General features: G+C 54.8%; 2 protein-coding genes across 2 annotated transcripts; one reads left to right on the top strand and one right to left on the bottom strand.

The window, feature by feature from the left end:
• Positions 1-305: 305 nt before the first annotated feature.
• Positions 306-14,258, bottom strand: SPATA33 (spermatogenesis associated 33). Its single transcript, XM_024735486.1, has 3 exons — positions 13,748-14,258; positions 13,324-13,491; positions 306-2,232 (listed from the first exon to the last, which is right to left on the bottom strand). The coding sequence occupies exons 1-3, from the start codon at positions 14,256-14,258 to the stop codon at positions 2,027-2,029; spliced, it is 885 nt and encodes a 294-aa protein (XP_024591254.1). The 3' UTR covers positions 306-2,026.
• CHMP1A (charged multivesicular body protein 1A) lies at positions 13,839-19,799 on the top strand. The gene is made up of 7 exons (XM_024735612.1): positions 13,839-14,079; positions 15,821-15,840; positions 16,395-16,472; positions 17,222-17,368; positions 17,625-17,753; positions 17,967-18,154; positions 18,409-19,799. The coding sequence occupies exons 1-7, from the start codon at positions 14,073-14,075 to the stop codon at positions 18,428-18,430; spliced, it is 591 nt and encodes a 196-aa protein (XP_024591380.1). The 5' UTR covers positions 13,839-14,072; the 3' UTR covers positions 18,431-19,799.
• Positions 19,800-21,228: the final 1,429 nt, after the last annotated feature.

The raw sequence follows: 21,228 nt of genomic DNA, 5'->3' as shown, positions 1-21,228 counted from the left end.
TTGTGGCCTCTCCCGTTGCCGAGCACAGGCTCCGGACGCGCAGGCTCAGCGGCCATGGCTCACGGGCCCAGCCGCTCCGCGGCATGTGGGATCTTCCCGGACCGGGGCACGAACCCACGTCCCCTGCATCGGCAGGCGGACTCTCAACCACTGCGCCACCAGGGAAACCCTACTTTAGTTTTAAGTGCGGGCACGTGACCGCGCTGGGGCGCTGAGTAACGGCCGCCGGAGGAGGAGGCCGAAGTCCGGGGGGCTGCAGTGGGCTGGGGGGTGGCTGCGGGGGCCGTGGCGGCCGCGGGGCCGCGGGAGCTGTGCTGTAGAGCTCTCCCTTGGAGCATTGGAGGGCTGACCTGGAGCCAGGGAGGGAGGAGGCTCGGGCAGGGCCAGTGGGGACCGAGAGCAGAGGGCGCGTCCGAGAGCTGTGGAAAGAACTGACAGGACGCGGCGACCGAGGGACTGTGGGACCAAAGGGTCACCTAACACATCCGTGTTGAGCACCCACTACGTGCTCGGCCCTGTCGGGCTCTGCCCTGGCGGACCTTACATTCTAACTGGAGGCGGTAAACAAGGTAAGTAAAGCAGACGGCGTGCTAAGGAGAAAAACGAGGCAGGGCAGTGAGTGGCCCGTGTAGGAGGAGGGGTGCAGCTTCTCCTGTCACGGGGACTATACTGTAAATGGTAAAATGATGCGAATGTAAGTTCAGGGCGTTTGATAATTATGAAATTAAATAATCATGAGTCAAAGGTATTTAATTTAAACTAATTACCACATTCAGTTCATTCTGGTGGGTTTTGAATTCTGATAAGCTAAGCTCACGGCTAATAATGGGATTAGAATGAATGCCATGGTAAGTATAGTTTGGGGATTATTTGTTTGAGATGCTCAGGGCAGGGGTAGGAGGAGGGCAATTTCTAGGTCATATAATAGAAATGCAACAGCTACTAGAAACTTTATAGAGAAGGAGAGGCATGCTGACCCAATGGGTTCAAATTCACCTTTGTATGGGCTTGATTTTTCTGTATAAATATTTAGTCATGGCAGTCAGGATACATAAATAAACATAGTAAATAAATACAAATAAGGATGTTGATAATATGTTAGTAAACAATGTCAGTATGAGATTTCTTTTTTCTTGGGTTATACCAAAACTCATGGATTGAAAGTCACTTGTACTGTTTACTACTAAAGAACATGACCCTCATCAACAGACAGAGACAGACCATGTGTACGGCCTGCTGATCGTTCCAGGAACGAAGGAAGCTGACATACACTGTCATCAGACTAAACGTTTGAGCTCGGACGGGCAGGGCACTCTCTCCAGCCACCCTGGAGGAGAATGGACTCTGACCCAAGGGCTGCTGGTGAGGATGGACAGCTGAGGCTGGGGGTCCCCTGAACAGCCCCTCCCCACCAGGAGCCCTCAAACACAGCCAGAAAGAGGGGAAGTTGTCAGTTCAACTCACCTTCTCCCAGGGCAGCTCTGACAAAGCCACTTCCACAGTTCTAAGTGCCATGGCTGCCACCACTCCTGCATCCACATTCTTCTTCTGGATCCTATAATACCTTGCATCCCTAATACTCAAGCTAGGAGCCCTTGGACCCTCCAAGGTGACTGTGCACTTCCCTGTTCTGGGACCTAACCACCTGAAGGTTTCATCCTCAGAGTCCGACCTTTTGTTCAAGGGTGGGGGACACCTCCTCCACTGTAACTGCTGAGTGCTTACACCCCGCTCCTTCAGAAGCGAACAGGAAGGGTTCTAATGCCCATCCAGAGTCAGCAAGAGATGCTGCCTGCTACCAGTTCATCACTCTGCACAGCCAGACAGCTCCGACAGGGTCATCTCTTCACCGATTACCCCAGAGTCACTCTTGCCCTCTGCCAAGCTGCCTGCAGCTTTGGAGAAGCTGGGGAGAGCCTTGTTTACTGAAGGGGCAACTGCAGCTTTCCACAGGGTAGGGCAGCCCTTTGCCATCACCTCTGAGACTCAGAGCACAGGGAGTGACTGCAGCTACTGGGGTGCCTCTTTATTCTTTGGTCTGTGAATTATAGGCGTCTACCGTACTGGAGTTCCTGTGTCCGTAGAAGGGGCCCGGTTCAGCCCTTTCCCGAATGGTCCTCTGCTCCTCCATTCCTGTGGAACCGTAGCTGATCAGAGTCTCTTTTGAGGCTGTGGTGATGACAATCTGGGGGATGGCAAATTTCTTCTCTTCTGAATTTACATCAGGTTTCTCTAGAAGGAAGGAAACATCCGGGTATTTCATAAGTCTGTGGAAAAACTCTTCTGTAAAACAGACAATGTCTGTGTTAGGGCCAGAGCAAAGGAATTAGGTTCGTGGCTCAGGAAAAGAAATGGGTGAGGTTGAAAGCAGTCAAAACCGTAAGTGAACATTCCAAAGCTTACACCAACCGGCAACGCAGCCACGCAGTGGTGACCCTGGAGGCCTCCTTCCAGGAGGGGAACGGACAGACACCCGCACCGTCCCCGTGGAAAGCCTGAGCTGCCGGGCAGCCGGGGTGACAGACGCAGGAGCGGAACCTGGGAAAGGCAGGGTCTGCCCCAGAGGTGAAAGTTCAGACACACAGTGTGCAAAGGATTCTCTGCACAGAGCTTCATCAGGCAGGGCGCTCTAGAAATGGACGCCACAGCGTTTTCTCAAACTTGTCAGGATTACCAGGAACACACGGGACGTGTGAAACGTTACAAAGTACAAAAGCGGAAGCCCCTTCGCTGCCTCCACCGCCTCACTTCCCGGCCTGCTCCCTCCGTTCAGGCCTGTGTGTCCCCGTGTGCACACATGTGTACTGCACAGAATTAGAACACTGACTACCCCAGGAACTCAGCTATACGGGGGATGCACAGGTGCCCGTCCTGTGCTAGACGCTGCTCTGAGCCCTAGAATAACAACTGCACGTTTCTGAGATAGGTCCTCTTAAGACCTACGTTTTACAGACGAAGGAACTGAGGCACAGAGGGTTGGTTCAGTCACATGCCCAGGGCTGGTGGGAGAGGGAGACGCCGGGTCCCAGGCGGTCGGGTCCAGAGCCACCTCAACCTTCAGCGCTGCAAGCATGGCTTCAGTCGTTCTAACCCGCTGTCGATGGCCCACGGCCTGCACTGAGCACTGACAGTATCCTTTCTTTTCATTTTTATCATTAAGCCAAGTGTGCATTTCATCGTATTTTGGATTTAATTTATTTTTAAATTTTTATTTATTTAATTTATTTTTTGCCGCGTTGGGTCTTTGTTGCTGCACGTGGTGAGCAGAGGCTACTCTTCGTTGCGGTGCATGGGCTTCCCGTTGCGGTGGCTTCTCTTGTTGCGGAGCACGGGCTCTAGGCATGCAGGCTTCAGTAGTTGTGGCACAGGGGCTCAGTAGTTGTGGCACGCGGGCTCTAGAACACAGGCTCAGTAGTTGTGGCTCGTGGGCTTAGTTGCTTCGTGGCACGTGGGATCTTCCCGGACCAGGATTTGAACCTGCATCCCTTGCGTTGGCAGGCGGATTCTTAACCACTGTGCCACCAGGGAAGTCCCTTTTGAATTTAACTTAAATTGAGATCATTTTTTCATGTTGATTTACACAAGCATTTTTATATGTTAAGACTACTTAAAAGGTTATGAATATTTAATTTAAAAATAATACATGTTGGTTAAAGGGGGGAAAGTGATGGGGGGTGGGATGGATCGGGAGACTGGGATTGACATATATACACTAATATGCATAAAATAGATAACTAATAAGAACCTGCTGTATAAAAAATACAGTTAAAAAAATAATTTAAAAATAAAATAAAAATAATACATGTTGGTTAGAGACTGCACATGGAATGACGCTTCTCCTTGCGGACACTTCATACGCACACGCACATGTGCAGCTGGGATCACGCTGTGCAAGGCTGAGTATTGCAGTGACCACGCAGTAGGCTGAGCCCCACGTCCACACAGGTGCGGCCCCTCCTCCACGGCAGCCTGCAGTTCACTGTCGGGGGCCCATCATGTGCGTAACCAGCTCCCTTTGATGAACATAATTTAGGTTATTTCCAATTTTCTTCTTTGGACAATGCTGCAATGAACATTCCTGCATTTATGTATTTATACACTTGTGGAGGTTTATCTGTCAGGTAAGTTACTAGGAAAATTTTGGCAAATATTGTCAAACTGTTTTCCATAACGATTATATCAATTTTGGGACTTGCCTGGTGGTCCAGTGGCTAAGACTCCACGCTCCCGATGCAGGGGGCCCAGGTTCAATCCCTGGTCGGGGAACTAGATCCCACATGCCGCAACTAAGAGTCCACATGCTGCAACAAAGATCCCATGTGCCTCAACTAAGACCCCGTGCAGGACTTCCCTGGTGGCGCAGTGGTTAAGAATCCACCTGCCAGTGCAGGGGACACGGGTTCGAGTCCTAGTCTGGGAAGATCCCACATGCCGCGGAGCAACTAAGCCCGTGCGCCACAACTACTGAGCCTGTGCTCTAGAGCTTGTGTGCCGCAACTACTGAGCCCCTGTGCCACAAATACTGAAGCCTGCGTGCAGCAACGAGGACCCAACACAGCGAAAAATAAATAAAATAAATACATTTATTTAAAAAAAGACCTTGTGCAGCCAAAAGATTATATAAATTTATCTTTCCTCTAGGGGGCTATCAGCAGAACTTTCCTCCACACTCTCCTGCTTCTCACTTTTCTAAACCTTTTCCCAGGTTACACTGACAGTGGAAGTGCTGACTCCGCCCCCGCTGGTCACCGGTCACCACCAGCTTCCCTGAGCTTTGGGCACCCCCGCCATGGGGAGGCTGAGCGTCTCATCTCGTCACTCGTTCATGGGCCCGTGGCACGTATCCTCCTGTGAATGCATGTCATTCCGCATTTTCTAGATTGACTGTTTTTTTTTCCTTTGGTGAGCTTTTTTATATTTGGGAAATTCACCCTTAGTGACTTATACTACAAGTAGCTCCTGGCTTTTAGCTTCCTTTGTTGCTTTCTGCAACAGATTCATCCATCTATTCCTTAATGGCTTTTAGAGTTTGTCAGACTGGAAAAGGCATCCCCTGCTCCAAACTTATAAAAACATTTACTCATTTCCATTTCATACTTTCATAGTTTTACTTTCCATGTTTAACTGTTTGTTTTCTCAGTTGTCGACTGAGTTGCCCCAGCACTCGGGGAACATCCGTCTTTCCCCCATGTCTGCAACATGGCACTTCTCTGGGACCCCATGCAAGCATGCTGTGCTATGTGTTCACCACTGTGAGACACACTTCCATGTCAGAGGACTCAATCCCTCTGCTTTTCCAGATGTTTCCTGCCATTCTTACATTTTTATCCTCTTAGGTGACCTTTGGGATAATTTGGTCTGGCTCCCAAATCGACCTGTGCTCTTTTGTTTGGGGTCATACTGATTTGTTAGAATCAGGGAGAATTAACAACTTTATGTTACTGAGACTTTCTAATCCAAAACAAGACTCCTTTTATCTTCCTCAGAGGTTTAAAGCTTCTTCATTTAGAAACATGAATCTTTGGGGACTTCCCTGGTGGTCCAGTGGTAAAGAATCTGCCTTCTGGGCTTCCCTGGTGGCGGAGTGGTTGGGGGTCTGCCTGCCAGTGCAAGGGACACGGGTTCGATCTCTGGTCCGGGAAGATCCTACATAACGTGGAGCAACTAAGCCCATGCACCACAACTACTGAGCCTGTGCTCTAGAGCCCGTAAGCCACAACTACTGAGCCTGTGTGCTGCAACTACTGAAGCCCGCACGCCTAGAGCCCATGCTCCGCAACAAGAGAAGCCACCGCAATGAGAAGCCCGCGCACCGCAATGAAGAGTAGCCCCCTCTCGCTGCAACTAGAGGAAGCCCGCACGCACCAACAAAGACCCGACACAGCCAAATATAAATAAATAAATTTATTAAAAAAAAGAAACATGAATCTTTTGGGACTTCCCTGGTGGTCCAGTGGTAAAGAATCCACCTTCTGGGCTTCCCTGGTGGCGCAGTGGTTGGGGGTCTGCCTGCCAGTGCAGGGGACACGGGTTCGAGCCCTGGTCCAGGAAGATCCCACATGCTGCAGAGCGGCTGAGCCCGTGCGCCACAACTACTGAGCCCACGAGCCACAACTACTGAAGCCAGCGCCACTAGAGCCCATGCTCCACAACATGAGAAGCCACCGCAGTGAGAGGCCTGCGCACCTCGGCGAAGAGTAGCCCCCGCTCGCCGCAACTGGAGATGGCCCATGCGCAGCAACGAAGACCCAACACAGCCAAAATTAAATAAATAAATTTTTTAAAAATTAAAAAAAAAAGACAAAAAAAAAAAAGAATCCGCCTTCCAATGCAGGGGACGCGGGTTCGATCCCTGGTCGGGGAACTAAGATCCCACATGCCGCGGGGCAACTAAGCCCACGTGCTGCAAACTACAGAGCCCATGCACCCTGGAACCCGTGCACCACAACTAGACAGAAGCCCACGTGCCGCAACAAAAGAGCCCACGTGCCACCGCGAAGATGAGCCACAACTACTGAAGCCAGCGCCACTAGAGCCCATGCTCCACAACATGAGAAGCCACCGCAGTGAGAGGCCTGCGCACCTCGGCGAAGAGTAGCCCCCGCTCGCCGCAACTGGAGATGGCCCATGCGCAGCAACGAAGACCCAACACAGCCAAAATTAAATAAATAAATTTTTTAAAAATTAAAAAAAAAAGACAAAAAAAAAAAAGAATCCGCCTTCCAATGCAGGGGACGCGGGTTCGATCCCTGGTCGGGGAACTAAGATCCCACATGCCGCGGGGCAACTAAGCCCACGTGCTGCAAACTACAGAGCCCATGCACCCTGGAACCCGTGCACCACAACTAGACAGAAGCCCACGTGCCGCAACAAAAGAGCCCACGTGCCACCGCGAAGATCCCACGTGTCACAACTAAGACCTGACACAGCCAAAAATAAAAACAAAAAATAAATATAAAAAGTAAAAATAAAATAAGAAACATGAATCCTTTTAGGGTTCTTAATACACAGGACGTGTACTAGTTTTCAATTACTGCCTAATAAGTTACCTCATTTTAGTGGCCAACTTAAAACAGCGCACACATCACCTCGGGCTCCACGTGTCTGGAGTCTAAGCTACAATCCAGCTGTCGGCCCGGCCGCGCCCTCATCTGGACCTGGGGACCCTCCACGGCCACTCAGGTTGTAGGCAGAGTTCCTTTCTTTGTGTGCCAAGGACGAAGCCCCTTTCCTTGCTGGCTGGCGGCTCTCACATCATGGGAGCTGACTTCTTCACAGCCACGTCTCTGACACTTTCACCTTTTTCAAAGGCTTCTCTGATGAGGTCAGGCGTGCTCAGGAGAAGCTCCATTTTGATTAAGTCAAAACCAACGGGTTACTACCCTGATCCCAGGAGCCCAGCCCATTCCTCCTCACAGGCTCTGCCCACATGTAAGGGAGAGGCTCCTACAGCCTTGTTCAGAGGGCAGTGATGGGGCTCTGGAATGCTGCCTTCCACGCTACCACACTGCCTTCAGGAAGGAGTCTGACTTCCACCAACAGTGTGTCCAGGCTCTCCGTCTATCGTGTTATTCTCTGGCCTCTCGTTTTTGTTGCAAATACTTTTTGAGCTTACCATTTGTTTTACATTTGTTTATAGAGGGCTTAGGGAGATGTTTTACATTTTAATGTAGTCAAATCCTTCAACATTGCTCTGTAATATCTTTGCTTTGAGGAATCAGAATAAAATTTACGTCTTATTTTTTGCAGCCACCTTTTTTTTCCAGCAAGGAAGTTTTTTTTTAGATGACCACACACTGTCATCTGGAAGATGGTTCTAGCCGTTCTTTCCCTCTACCCTTTGAGTCACCTGTACCAGCTGATAGTAAGTCTACCTTTTTAAAAAATGTAAGTATAGTTGATGTACATGTAATCACTTTTTATATCCACTCTTAAACCATCTGGAATTTATCAGAGCATATAGCAGGAGGTTACAATCCAGCTTACGTTTTCTCTTAAAACGTTATGCCGTTTTTCTAGCACAATTTATTATATAATCCTTCCTTTTCCCACTTACTTTTGGTGCCAGTTGTATTGTACTCTGATTATATATAAACATACATAATGTTCATACACACACACTCTTGTCCATGTTTTCTATTTCATTGACCTGCTATTCTTATATGGGAATCATGTTATTTTAATTATTATAATTTCTGATGTATTTTTATTTATTTATTTATTTTTAAAGAATCATCTTTTTTAAAAAATTTATTTTTGGCTGCATTGGGTCTTCTTTGCTGCACACAGACTTTGTCTAGTTGCGGGGAGTGGGGTCTAGTCTTCGTTGCACTATGTGGGCTTCTCATTGCAGTGGCTTCTCTTGTTGTGGAGCACAGGCTCTAGGAGTGTGGGCTTCAGTAGTTGTGGCACACAGGCTCAGTAGTTGTGGCTCGCAGGCTCAGTAGTTGTGGCTCACGGGCTCTGGAGTGCAGGCTCAGTAGTTGTGGCTCACGGGTTTAGTTGCTCTGCGGCATGTGGGATCCTCCCAGACCGGGGCTCGAACCCGTGTCCCCCGCATTGGCAGGCGGATTCTTAACCACAGTGCCACCAGGGAAGTCCCTGATGTATTTTAAAACATTTTACTTTAATATTATAAATTCAGAGAAAGTTGCAAAAGTAGTCCAGAGAGATCCCCGTACCTCCGTCCCTTCTCCCTCAGTGGTAGCACCATAAGTAACTGCAGTAGAATAAGGCTCAGTGTGGCACAGTGTGTGTTCTGTGCCATGTGATCACATGTCACCACCACCACGATCCAGACACAGGACTGCTCCAGCATCACAATGATGCTAAAAGTCACACCCCCGGCCCCCGCCATCCCTAACCCCTGGCAGTCCCTAGTCTGTTCTTATCTGTATCATTTTGTCATTTGGAGAATGTTACATGAATAAAATCGTACAGCGTGTGACCTTTTAAAATTGGCTTTCTTCAGCATATTTTTTGACAGTTAAAAATGCAGTACTTTGGGCTTCCCTGGTGGCGCAGTGGTTGACAGTCTGCCTGCCGATGCAGGGGACACGGGTTCGTGCCCCGGTCCGGGAAGATCCCACATGCCACGGAGCGGCTGGGCCCGTGAGCCATGGCCGCTGAGCCTGCGCGTCCGGAGCCTGTGCTCTGCAACAGGAGAGGCCACACGGTGAGAGGCCCGCGTACCGCAAAAAAAAAAAAAAAATGCAGTACTTCTTCAGAAAGAGAAAAACAAATATCGTATATTAACACATGTATGTGGAACCTAGAAAAATGGTACAGATGAACCGGTTTGCAGGGCAGAAGTTGAGACACAGATGTAGAGAACAAACGTATGGACACACAGGGGGGCAAGCCGCGGGGGGGTGGGGATGGTGGTGTGCTGAATTGGGCGATTGGGACTGACATGTATACACTGATGTGTATAAAATTGATGACTAATAAGAACCTGCTGTATAAAAAACCAAACACACAAACAAACAAGAAATGCAGTACTTCTATCAGATGAGGATACTTCTTAGCATAACCACAACGGCACTGTCACATCTCAGGATATTATCGTCGATTCTTTGTTATCACCTAATACCCAATTGGATTCTCTCCAGAATGACTCAGCCCAGACCCACACACTGCTTTTTGCTCATAGGTCTCCCAAGGCTCCTTCTAACAGTCCTCTCTGCTGTGACTGAAAGTCTGTATCCCCCGAATTCATATGTTGAAGGCCTAGTCCCCAGTGTGCTGGTATTTAGAAGTGGGGCCTTTGGGAATTAATCAGGTTTAGATGAGGCCATGGCCACGTGAGGACACAGCAATCGGGCAGCTGTCTGCGGGCCAGGGAGGGGTTCTCACAGGAGTACAGCCAGACTGAGGGCCTCCCCAGCCTCCAGAACGAGGAGAAACAAAGTCTGTTGTTTAAGCCCCGCAGCCCATGGTTTTTTTTTTTTTTTTTTTTTCTTTCTTTTGTTTTTTTTTTGCGGTACGCGGGCCTCTCACCATTGTGGCCTCTCCTGTTGCGGAGCACAGGCTCCAGACGTGCAGGCTCAGTGGCCATGGCTCACGGGCCCAGCCATTCCGTGGCATGTGGGATCTTCCCGGACCGGGGCACGAACCCGTGTCCCCTGCATCGGCAGGCAGACTGTCAACCACTGCGCCACCAGGGAAGCCCAAGCCACCACCTTTTTTGCAAGTCATTTATTTGTAGAAAAGTCAGAGTTCTTTTTTCAGAAGAACCTGCAGCGTTTTGGAATTGGCTGACTGCCAGCTTGTGGTGTTCGGTCTGTATAATGTATGTTTGTGGATTCTGTAATGCGAAATTTGAAGCACAGACAGAAGCAGTGGGACTAGTACAATACAACCCATCGCCCAACTGCCGAAGTCCTCATAAACCCCAGGCAAAGCTGACCTCACTCCAGCTCTTACCCTGTGTGCTGGTTCCTGCTGCTGAGTAGTGACTCACCCCTGACCTCAGCAGCTGAAACCACCATTTTCTTACGGCGTTGCGGCTCAGGAATTCAGGAAGGGTTCTGCTGCAGTTATCACCTGTGGTTTCCCGCGGCTGCAGTCAGATGCTGTCTGAAGGCTCAGCTGGGCTGGACACGTGGATGTCCACTCGCAGGGCTGCTACGTGCTGTGCAGTGGCTCGGCTAGGGAGACTCCAAGCCTGGGGCTGGAGTCACGACAAGCTCGTCACAAGCCCGGCACCTGGGCTGGACGGGCTGCGAGATCAGGACTGCGGGCTGCGGCTCCCCTGTGGCCTGCCCAGCAGCCGAGCACTTCCCAGCACGGTGGCTCCCAGCACAGCCAGCGTCCCCGTGAGCCCGGCCAGTCACTTCCACCACTCCACTGGTTACAGGAGAGTGTCGGGCCTTCAGAGATTTGGAGATGGGACGTAGACCCCCAGGTCACACCACAGGACCCGTGGGCTGAGAGGGGCTGTAGCACCTGCAGAGACAGGTGCACCCCTTCCCGTGGCAGCAAATCCCCACCCAGCGCGTCCATTTGTCCTTAAAATACTTCGGGTGCGGCTCTAAGAGACAAGGACTCATGCGTATTCCATGTTTTCCACGGCATAACTCACACTAGACAAAACGCAGGGTCCTTACTGTTCAGCGGGAGAGTTTTCCACAACTGTACGCACCCGTGTCGTCACGCAAACGAGATGCAGAACTTTCCTCCACCCCACAAAGCTCCCACGGGCCCTGTTCCAGTCCGCTAGCCTGCCCCGGCCCCAGCCCAGCAATCATTTTCTGATTTCTACCCAACAGTAGTAAAACCTACTTTTTAAATTGTATAACACACAGAATTTTTGACTTGTTGACCTTTCTATTTCTCTGAGGCTTTTATGGTATTAGGATGACTTAAAGAAACGTGACTTCCGAAAGTTGTCACTTTCCCAAATCTAATAGGGGAATTCCTCAGCCTTAAAACCAGAATGTGGAAGAGAAGATGCTCCTGCCCTACTTGAGGTGTTGCTCCCGGCAGACCGGGTCCTGTCCTCACCCCTGACTCCCAGTGCCTCTCTCTGCAAGGCCAGCAAGACCAGCTGCTGGTCTCATTCGACAGTCTTCTCTGAGTTTACTCCACCTCGCTGCAGCATTCAACACTGCCAACTAGTTCTCCTTTCTGAACAGCTTTCTTCAGTACAATTTAAATACCACAAAATTTACCTGTTTAAAGCATGCAATTAAATGGAATTCAGTAAACTTTCAAAGTTGGGCAACCATTGATTCAGTTTTGAGACTACTTCCATCACCCTCAAAAGGGCCCTTGTGCCCTCTTGTGACCGATCCCTGTGCCCGCCCTTAGCCCAGGCTTCCCTCCATGTGGATTTGCCTTTGCAGGACTTTTCATATAAATGGAATAGGAATCTATATCTGGCTTCTTTCACTCGCATCATGCTTTCGGGCGTCGTACACAGGGCAGCACATTCCTTGTGACTGCAGTCTCCACTCGCTTTCTTGAAACTCCATCCTCACTCCACCCCCGAAGTGAGAGTATGACACACACTGTTGGTGGAGTCCCCTGCCCACACCTTCCCTTGCTGGCAGAGGTCCAGCCCATCCTGGAGACACCGGGCACACAAGGCTTCTGGGGGAAGATTCTCCTTGCTGACACGAAGCAAGAAGTAACGCCTCTCACAAACTAGATGCAGTCCCACGTGTGTGACACCAAGAGCCGTCCAGCCCTCTGCGGACCGTGGACACAGAGGATGGCAGAGTGTAGACACACAGCCCTTGATGCTGCCACGCCGAGGGCCCTACCTCTGACCTCTCCTCTGTTTGGGGGGTACCGGGCCCCTCAGCACTAAAGCTGTGTCTGGATGGCTTTTCTGTGACTGACAGCCAAAAGCCTCCCGACAGACTAGTAGCAGTTTTCCAAACGTCCCCCCTAGGACTCTGGCCCTTCCTGCACCCTTCAGCCCTCAAGTAAGGGCTCTTAAGTTGGGATCTGAAGTCCAGGCCTTGCCCCCAAGGCAAGCGCCCTCATCTCAAACGTTTCCTGCCCTTGATGACCCCCAGGGGGCTCGATCTGAATGAAGCTGTCTGTGCCCAGCTCCTCTCCCCTGCCAGGCGGGCATCCGTCCTGCCCTTCCTTGTCTGACCCACCGGCCATGCGTCCTCACAGTCACCGAAGCCTACGGGCATGGCTCCCTGCTTTGCCCTCACACCCTATCACTCGGCAATTTCCGCTGCCGCAGCCTCACTGGTTCCTACCCAGTTACAGCAATGGGCCTGTGAGAGGCCTCTGTTCTGGAGACACAAACCCCATCGTTCCTCCCTTGGTTTAATTACCTAACAATTCCGTTTCCACGACCCACATGATAAAACTGACGAAAGACTTCACATTCTGCTGCTTCTGTGGCTTCAACCCCGACCCACACCCAAAGGCTGTTACGGTGAGTAACTCTGCCCAGCTGTTTCACCAACATCCTATCCCCTCCGTGATCTCTGTGGCCAGGCAGAGGGCTCCCATGGAACCGTGCTCCGGCAGCTTCCCAGGCCCTGTCCCAGTCTGTGGAATGCCGAAGGAACGACACTGGGGCCAAAGGCGTCCAGCCCGCGGGAGGACAGCAGGCCTGCTTGGGATCTGCGCACTGCTTAGCCCTCTTGACTGTGTGTTCCGCATCTACCACGTGGGAACTCACCTAAACCTTGACTAAACTTATTACATCTTCCAACTAGAACTCTGATACTAAAGGTCCTAAAACTCCCTCCACCGTTAGGGCACGCCCCCTGCTACTAGCATCCCACCACAGGCTCCTGTGCGCCCCATCCCCAAACGCACCTCAGGTTCTGTACCCTCCTGGGTGTGTCCTACCTTCCACTTCAGATGAAGGCCACTGCCGCTTGGCTGCCCCTTTCTTCTCATGGAAGCTCTCTGCAGGCTTGGTGTCTAGAGGCTTCTCAGACTCTTGTGAAGGCCTGTCCACCGGCCTTTCCGTAGCCTCTGGGATTGGACAGGTGCGCCCCGACTTTGGCTCCTCACCTGAAATATATGGGTAATTAATTAGACCTATATTTTACTGAGTCTAGGGCAAAGGATTCCATCCTTCTTCAGTTGCCTGCTTTGGTCCGGAATGAAATAAGATAGCGTGAAAGACTTGGGTCAGTCCATTTCCCTACACGTGGATATTCCCCGGATGAAAAGGTCCCCGAGGCAAGATCATCAGAGAGGACCCGGCGCAGGAGGATTTGTGGGGGCGGGGCCGCGCCGCGGAGACTGCGGGGCGGCGGCCCTTTACCTTTCCGGAGTTTGTGTTTGCTTTTGGAAAGTCCCATAGGTGACTGCCCCGCGACGCAGGCGCGGACCCTGCACCTCAGTGGGAGCCCAGCCCACTGACTCACGAAAGGCCCGGCCGCCGCCTCCCTGGCCGCGCGGTCGCCACGGCAACGCCACCGCCCGTGATACCAACCCGTCCTCTCGCGAGAGCTCCCGGCCGCCGGAAGCAGCGGCGACCCGGCAGTACCTGCTCTCCAGCCCGCCAGCCCGCGCCGGTCGGTTCGGTTGACGCCGCCGGGACATCCAGTCCGTCCGCCTCTGCCAGGGCTGCCGCTGCCGGACCGGCCATGGACGGTGAGAGGCCGCCGCCCTCCGGGGCCGCGCAGGGCGGGGCCGCCTCTCCCGTGGGCGGGGCTCAGGCGGGTGCCCCTGGCCTCGATCCCGGACCCTGGGCCCCGATCCCGGACTCTGGGCCCCGATCCCCGGTACCGGATCCCGGGGCCTCCACCCGGGACCCCGATCCCCGACACCATACCCCGGGACCCAGGACCCCGACCTCGACCCCGGGGCCTCGACCCAGGACTCCGATCCCCTTCCCTGATCCCCGACCCCCTTCCCCGGCCTTCCTCAGCTACCGTCTGCCCCTGCCCCACCTGCCCCTGCGGTACTGGTGAGGGACATCGGCCTTTGGGGGCCTTGGGATGCCGGGTCAGAGGGCACCCGAAAAGGAGACAGTTGCACCACTGCCCCCAGAACACCGCTAAGAGAAATAAGAAGAGCTCTGGCAGAAAGCCCTCACTATGTACAGGAACAACAGCTCTTGAGATAGGAACCGTATGCGCCCATTCTGCAGATGGGAAAACAGGTTGAGGAGTCCGTGCAGGCACAGGCCCCAGGAGGCCTGGTCCTCCACTGCCTGCAGCACCCCCTCAGGGCCCTCTGCCCTGCTCTCCTCCAGAACAGGAAGCATCAGTGATAAAATGAAGATACCGACATTTGCCAGGATATTTAAGTGCTAGTGTGGTAGAAAGGCTGTGCAATGTTATTGTCATGAAGGAAATCCTATGCAGATTGCCTCAGAGAGAAGATGAACAGCTATACCCCCACCCCACGCGCGCGCGCACGTTGGGTTTTCCCTCACAGCTCACTCGGCTTCAGCTCTCCAGGGAATTCTGTTTTGCCCGTATCCCTTTTCTCCGGGGTTAGGTTTTGCCCTTCAGAGTCTGTCCTTCCCACTCAAGTCTGGGCCACGCCCAGCCCAGCCTTGCTTTCCCGGCAGTGAGCACACTGCCTGCCACCTGTTTCTCCGGAGATGCAGACAGCTCTGGCCTTGACTAGGGCCCGCAGTGACAGGTGAGAGCTGCACGGAGCTCCACTGGGCTCGCAGCTGGGAGCCTTCACATACCTTTGTGGTCCTGGATTCTGGTTGCAGGACTTCGTTTCTTCCTTCCGGGCTAGTGTGGTACACCCTTTCAGAAATCATTCCCCCAATTTAGGAATGGGATATACACTGAGGTAGTTTTAAGATGAAGCAGAATCTACCGAGCTCTTGAGTTTGGGTAAGTGAGCAGCAAGTTCAGAGACCGAGGGACTTAGCCAGTAACACACACAGGTCTCCAGTTCCTCATTGAGGGTAGGGCCTGATTCGATGGCTCAGAAATGGCAGCTCCCATGGAGAGCGGTCTCTGTGGGCCAGCTCATTTATGGCGTAAGAGTCATCGCCCTGCTGTTTTTATCCGTAAAGAATAGACTGTCAAGTACTAAACCTCGTTCAATTGGGGAGGACTCCCAAGGGTCCTTTGTAAAGCTGCACTGATTACAGACCATCTCGAGTTTTCACCATGGGCCACACGCTGCACCTATGACATTCCCCCGCACGCTAACCCTTAAGGTCAGCTGGTCAGCTGGTGTTTTCCTGAATTGGAGAGTCAGGGAGGCTAAGGAGGGGCAGAGCTTGTGTGAGTAGGCCTCCCTGAAGGCCCCAGTTCTGTTCCAGCTCTTCACGTCCAGGAGGGTCGTAGTGCCCCCACCAGCTGCTTAGGAGCGTTGCTTCTCACATTTCTTAAAATCCTCAAACCATCTCCTCTCTTTGCAGATACCCTGTTCCAGCTGAAGGTAGGTACTGAGTGGCCCTTCACCCCATCGCGGCCTGCTGGTTGTCAGTGGGGACAGATGGTGTGCGTCACACTCAGGATCATGCACAGCCAGACTGATGACCGAGGGGTCAAGGAGGTGGTGTGCTAGCTTGTCTCGGGCTGAGCGGAAGCAGAGCATTTGGCCTCATTCACGAGCGCGCGCGTGTGTCTGCAGCTCCTGACTCTCTGTCAGAGAGGGAGGGGTTTACGGTGGCAGCATCTGTGTGACGCTGGCCAAGGCCTGTGGGCAGTTTCTCAGTGTGCCCCCAGCTGCTGACCCGTGGAACAGGGAGCCGGTGCGCCGTGCTTCAGGCTGGTGGAAGGAGGGGCTGAGGCCGCTGGGAGCTGGGCTGTGTAGAGGGGGCACAAGCGCACGGACGGGCACCGACGTCCTAGTGGGCAGCGGATTGTCCAGCAGAGGCAGCAGTCGTGAGGGATCAGTGATGTCCACCCTCGGAACGAACTTACAGCCCAGGAGGGCGGGGAGCAGGATGGGGGGTAGGCCGGGTGGTGACCCGGCCTCCTGTCCGTCAGTTCACTGCAAAGCAGCTGGAGAAGCTGGCCAAGAAGGCGGAGAAGGACTCCAAGGCGGAGCAGGCCAAGGTGAAGAAGGTGAGTGCAGGCGCTGCCGCCGGGCCGGGCCTTTCCTCCTGTGGGTCCTGTGCTCCTCGGGCCTGGGCAGAGGCCGAACCCTTCTGTGGGGCGGGGCAGGGCTGGAGGCTCCTAGGGTTGCTGTGCTCTCCGTGGGGGGCTTTCTTACAGCTGGTTAGCGGCTAGAGTAGCTCCTGGGGTGCTGGGTTTGGATGACTCCTCAGCCAGACTGAGGCTCCCAGGGCAGAAGGGGAACGCAGCCGACATCCCAGTCTGAAGCCACGTCACCGCTATAGTCGTGATCCTTTGGAAGCAGCATCGCCTGCGCCGGCTTTTCAAGCTCTGCTGCTTCCAGGCGGAGCTATGTCATGTGAGGGCAGCTGAGTGTGTTGGTGGGAGTGGAAAGGCCTGGAAGGTGGCCGTGTTTTCCTGAGCCCGGCTCTCTTGTCTGACTTTCTCTGAGGGCTGGTTGGGGGCCCTGCCCCTGGACACCCTCACTCCTGAGACACTTCTGATGAGAAACCCTGCGGAGAGGCTGAGAAGGGGCCGCCCCACAGCAGCAGACGGCACCCCAGGACTGGCCGGGGCCGGGCCCCATCTGGCATCTCCCCCTGCATTTCAGGCCCCACAGCAGCAGACGGCACCCCAGGACTGGCCGGGGCCGGGCCCCATCTGGCATCTCCCCCTGCATTTCAGGCCCCACAGCAGCAGACGGCACCCCAGGACTGGCCGGGGCCGGGCCCCATCTGGCATCTCCCCCTGCATTTCAGGCCCTTCAGCAGAAGAATGTGGAGTGTGCGCGGGTGTACGCCGAGAACGCCATTCGCAAGAAGAACGAAGGTGTGAACTGGCTCCGCATGGCGTCCCGCGTGGATGCCGTGGCCTCCAAGGTGCAGACGGCCGTGACCATGAAGGGGGTGAGTGCTAGGCCGGGCGCCACGTACCCGGGGCCGGCTCCTGCTGGCAGAGTCGAGGGGGTGGCCTGGCGCAAGCGGTCAGGCCGGCATTCCCTCCCTACGGTAAGGGCGGTGCTAGAGCGGAAGACGCACCCTGAAGGCTCTCTCCAGTGTCCGTCCTTCCATTGACGGCGCCATCTGGGGACGTGCCATGCCGGGGGCGGGGGTGCGGGGGCCCTGAGGGCCCTGCCTGCCTCCTCACTCCCGCCTCTGCTAGGTGACCAAGAACATGGCGCAGGTGACCAAAGCCCTGGACCGGGCCCTCAGCACCATGGACCTGCAGAAGGTCTCTGCGGTGATGGACAGATTTGAGCAGCAGGTGCAGAACCTGGACGTGCACACGTCGGTACGTCGGCCCAGGGCCCGGGTGTGCGGGTGACGGCCAGGCGTGTGGCCCCTTCCCCTCCCGGGAACCTGGGGCCGGGATTGGGTGCCCGTGCAGGCAGCTGTGCCTCAGGACCAGCACGCCAGAGGGAGTGCGCTGGAGAGAGCGCCACAAGGGGGCTGGCGGGGGGAGGGAGCCACAGTAAGCCCTGACCGCCCGGCACACGACCCCCAGGTGATGGAGGACTCCATGAGCTCGGCCACCACGCTGACCACACCACAGGAGCAGGTGGACAGCCTCATCATGCAAATCGCCGAGGAGAATGGCCTAGAGGTCCTGGACCAGCTCAGCCAGCTGCCCGAGGGCGCCTCTGCCGTGGGCGAGAGCTCCGTGCGCAGCCAGGAGGACCAGCTGTCTCGGAGGTGGGCCAGGGGCACCTGTGCTGGGCAGGCAGCGTGCTGGGCGGGAGCTTGGAAGGGACGCAGAAACCCCGGCCTCGGTGCCTGCAGGCCCAGGAGCAGCTCAGTCCCCGCCCCTCGTTCAGACCCTGCTCACCGTCTATAGCTCCCCCTAGAAGGCAGGGGACAGGACTACGCCGGCCTGGAAAAGGGTCTGGGAAAGCCGGCGTGGAACCATTGCCGGGGCCTCAGGGAATCCTGTTGTCTGTCGTTTGCAGGTTGGCCGCCCTGAGGAATTAGCGGAGCCCAGCGGCAGCACGCTCCATCCCGGCCTCATAGGGGAAGGGCTGGGAAGCCCGCCTCTGCCCCCTCCCCACTGCTCTCCCCCTCTCACCTGCCAGGCCTGGGACTCTGCCTCTTCTCTGAGCACGGGTGTGGGTCTGTGTCCGGCTGGGCGAATTTGCACAAACTTCTGACTTCTGTGGGTAATTTCTGTGACTCCGGGCCACCAGCTGGGCGATCTGCAGGCTCCCCGCCGTCCACCACCACTGAGAAACCCCCAGGGACTGGCTGGTGGCTGCCACGTCGATATGGGGGCTTTCAGACTCCATGTGACGGCAGATGCACTGGGAATGGTCAGCCAGTGGGGGTCAGGGCTGCAGGCTGTTGCTAGGGACCCCTGGAGGCCCCCCAACTCCATTTAGAACCTGGTCCTGCCAGCTGCATGGGCCCCGCTCGAGCTCCCCAGTGTAAGGCGCCTAGCTCCCAGTCCAGCGGGCCCCCGGGGGTCTGCATCCTCTCTCTCCTGTGCCTCTGGAGGGCTCGGGCCCTGCGGGGTCTCCTCTAGGAAGCCAGAGTCTACGCTGAGGCCCCTCCCAGCCAAGGAGCAGGCGCCTCCCCCTTCTGGGTGGGATGCTTTGCTCCTGTCACTGTAAATGATGGGGTGCCTCCCCCATCTGGCTCTCGCTGCCTTGTGGGCTCACGCTGTTGACCTTGAAGCTGGAGCGGCTGATGGGAGAGCCGCCCTCAGTGGGGCCAGCAGTGGCAGTGCTTCTGACGCCGTGCTGGGCTGGCCTGAGAGGAGCTTCAGACAGGCTGCACTTTTCTGTTTTCTCCAATGACTGAAGTTTACTTCGTTTTCCTGAAGTTTCCAGGGATTTTTTTTTTTTGCCAAAAAGAAGGAGCAAGTAGATCGGGAGCATTTGGTATGAACCCCTCCCTAGCGTCAGCTGGAGAGCACTGCTTGTCGGTGCTGACCAGAGGCCTCTGGCTGGCTGTCTGTCCTCACAGCACTGGCTCTCGTGGACAGAAATGTGGGAGAACTTTCCCTGGCTCTCTGCGTTTGATTCTTCCTGGACTTGGAGCCCTTGGGTGCTCTGTACAGTAAGTTGTGCTGTGGGCTGCCTGGGGCTCTGGACTGTGGTGTGAGGCCGGAGAGAATGGGGTTCAAGAGCCACCTGGTTTTTCTTCTGTGATGCCGACCTCGCCTTACTCCCTGGCCATCATCCCTTGGGGCTCCCACGTGCCGGGGGTTCAGAGAAGGTCGCCAGGGGGTGCAGAGCTCCACGGAGACGCCCGCTGGGGGCAGAGGCCACACTGCATCAAAGGGCAGCAGGCGAAGTTTGCCTTTTCCTGAAATGCTGTTGTGAATAAAGAGGTTGATGCCTGAGAACTGTCTCCATCTTTGCTTTAGTGGCCTGGGGTGGGGTGGGGGCCTTAAGGGGACGGTCGGCTTGCGGTCCAGCCCGCCAGTAGGAGGCTGACGGGTTCCTGAAGGAGGGCAGGTGGGGTGCTGTGAGGAGTGGGATTCCCAGGCCCTGCTCGGTGAGGCCGACTCAGATCCACAGTTCCCCTACAATTTTACCTTGAAATACTTTTAAACTTATGTAACAGCTGCAAACCAAGTACACAACTTCTGTATACTTCCGTGTAGGAGCTTCCCTCACATCAGCCTAGTTACCGTAGAACCGACCAAATCAGGAAACCGCCCTCACGTTATTACCCTGTGGTCCCTCCAGCCCCGAATGTGGCACAGGCCCTTCCATTTCTCTACGTGACCGGGACGGTCTCGAGGCCAGTGGGTCCGCACCGGTGTGCTCGTGGGAACTGCGTCCGGGCGCCCCCCACCCCGTGTGCCCCAGAAACCGCGTCTGGGAGCCCCCCACCCCGTGTGCCCCAGAAACCGCTTCCAGGCAACCTATGTGTGCACCAGAAACTACATCCGTGCGCACCCCTATGTGCCCCTAGAAACTACCACCGGGCGCCCCTCTGTACTCGGGAACCACGTCTGGTGCCCCCCACCCCGTGTGCCCCAGAAACCGCTTCCAGGCAACCTATGTGTGCACCAGAAACCAAGTCCCTGTGCCCCGCTGTGTGCACCAGAAACTACATCCGTGCGCACCCCTATGTGCCCCTAGAAACTACCACCGGGCGCCCCTCTGTACTCACGGGAACTACGTCTGGTCACCCCGCTGTGTGCACCGGAAACCACGTCGGCGCGCCCCTCTCTGGACACGTGAGCCACGTCAGCGCGCCCCCTCTGTGCGTGCCGGAACCATGTTGGTGCGCCACCCTATGTGCACCAGAAACTACGTCCGGTCACCTTCCCCACAACCCACCGCTCACACGAAGCATGTCTGTGGGTCCCCCTCTGTGCTCACGGGAACTACGTCCGGGCACCCCACTGTGTGCACCAGAAACTACGTCCGGACACACACCAACAGATACACACACACACATACCCCGTGGGCACGGGAACCACAGGTTTGCACTTGTCAGGCCTCCCCCTCTGGGTTACTCCTTGGGCAGGGAAAACCCCGTTTTCAGGTTCTCAGCCCCTGCTCCCCACACAGAGTTCTAGTTTCGGCACTGCTGGCTGCCCCCACCCCCGAGACGCCCTTACCCACCAGAGGACTGGGTTTGTTGCAGGCTTGCCGGGCCCCTCGATGTGTCGTCTCTGTTAGATTATTTGCCTTGTGTCTCACGCTGGTGCTTCGCAGCCTGGACGGTCTTGATCAGTTTTTTGGGGCGTGTGATCCGTGGCCAGAGTTGTAGAGTCGGAACCACAGTGGGGTCCATGCCCCTTGTGCCCAGCCCGC

This window comes from Neophocaena asiaeorientalis, unplaced genomic scaffold, assembly GCF_003031525.2.
Source record: "Neophocaena asiaeorientalis asiaeorientalis breed wild unplaced genomic scaffold, Neophocaena_asiaeorientalis_V1.1 scaffold40, whole genome shotgun sequence".
NCBI classification, from domain to species: domain Eukaryota; kingdom Metazoa; phylum Chordata; class Mammalia; order Artiodactyla; family Phocoenidae; genus Neophocaena; species Neophocaena asiaeorientalis.
The sequence above is the reverse complement of the archived record's forward strand: the minus strand, read 5'-3'. Positions and strand labels throughout refer to the sequence as shown.

Excerpts from the sequence above, each read along its gene's own strand:
- SPATA33 (XM_024735486.1), bottom strand. The coding sequence starts at position 14,258 with ATGGTGTCGGGGATCGGGGTCCCGGGTGGAGGCCCCGGGATCCGGTAC. Across the intron at positions 13,492-13,747 it reads CAAACACAAACTCCGGAAAG|GTGAGGAGCCAAAGTCGGGG; the intron begins GTAAAGGGCCGC and ends CATATATTTCAG. Across the intron at positions 2,233-13,323 it reads GCCTTCATCTGAAGTGGAAG|AGAAACCTGATGTAAATTCA; the intron begins GTAGGACACACC and ends CCTTCCTTCTAG.
- CHMP1A (XM_024735612.1), top strand. Across the intron at positions 16,473-17,221 it reads AGCAGGCCAAGGTGAAGAAG|GCCCTTCAGCAGAAGAATGT; the intron begins GTGAGTGCAGGC and ends CCTGCATTTCAG. Across the intron at positions 17,369-17,624 it reads CGGCCGTGACCATGAAGGGG|GTGACCAAGAACATGGCGCA; the intron begins GTGAGTGCTAGG and ends CGCCTCTGCTAG.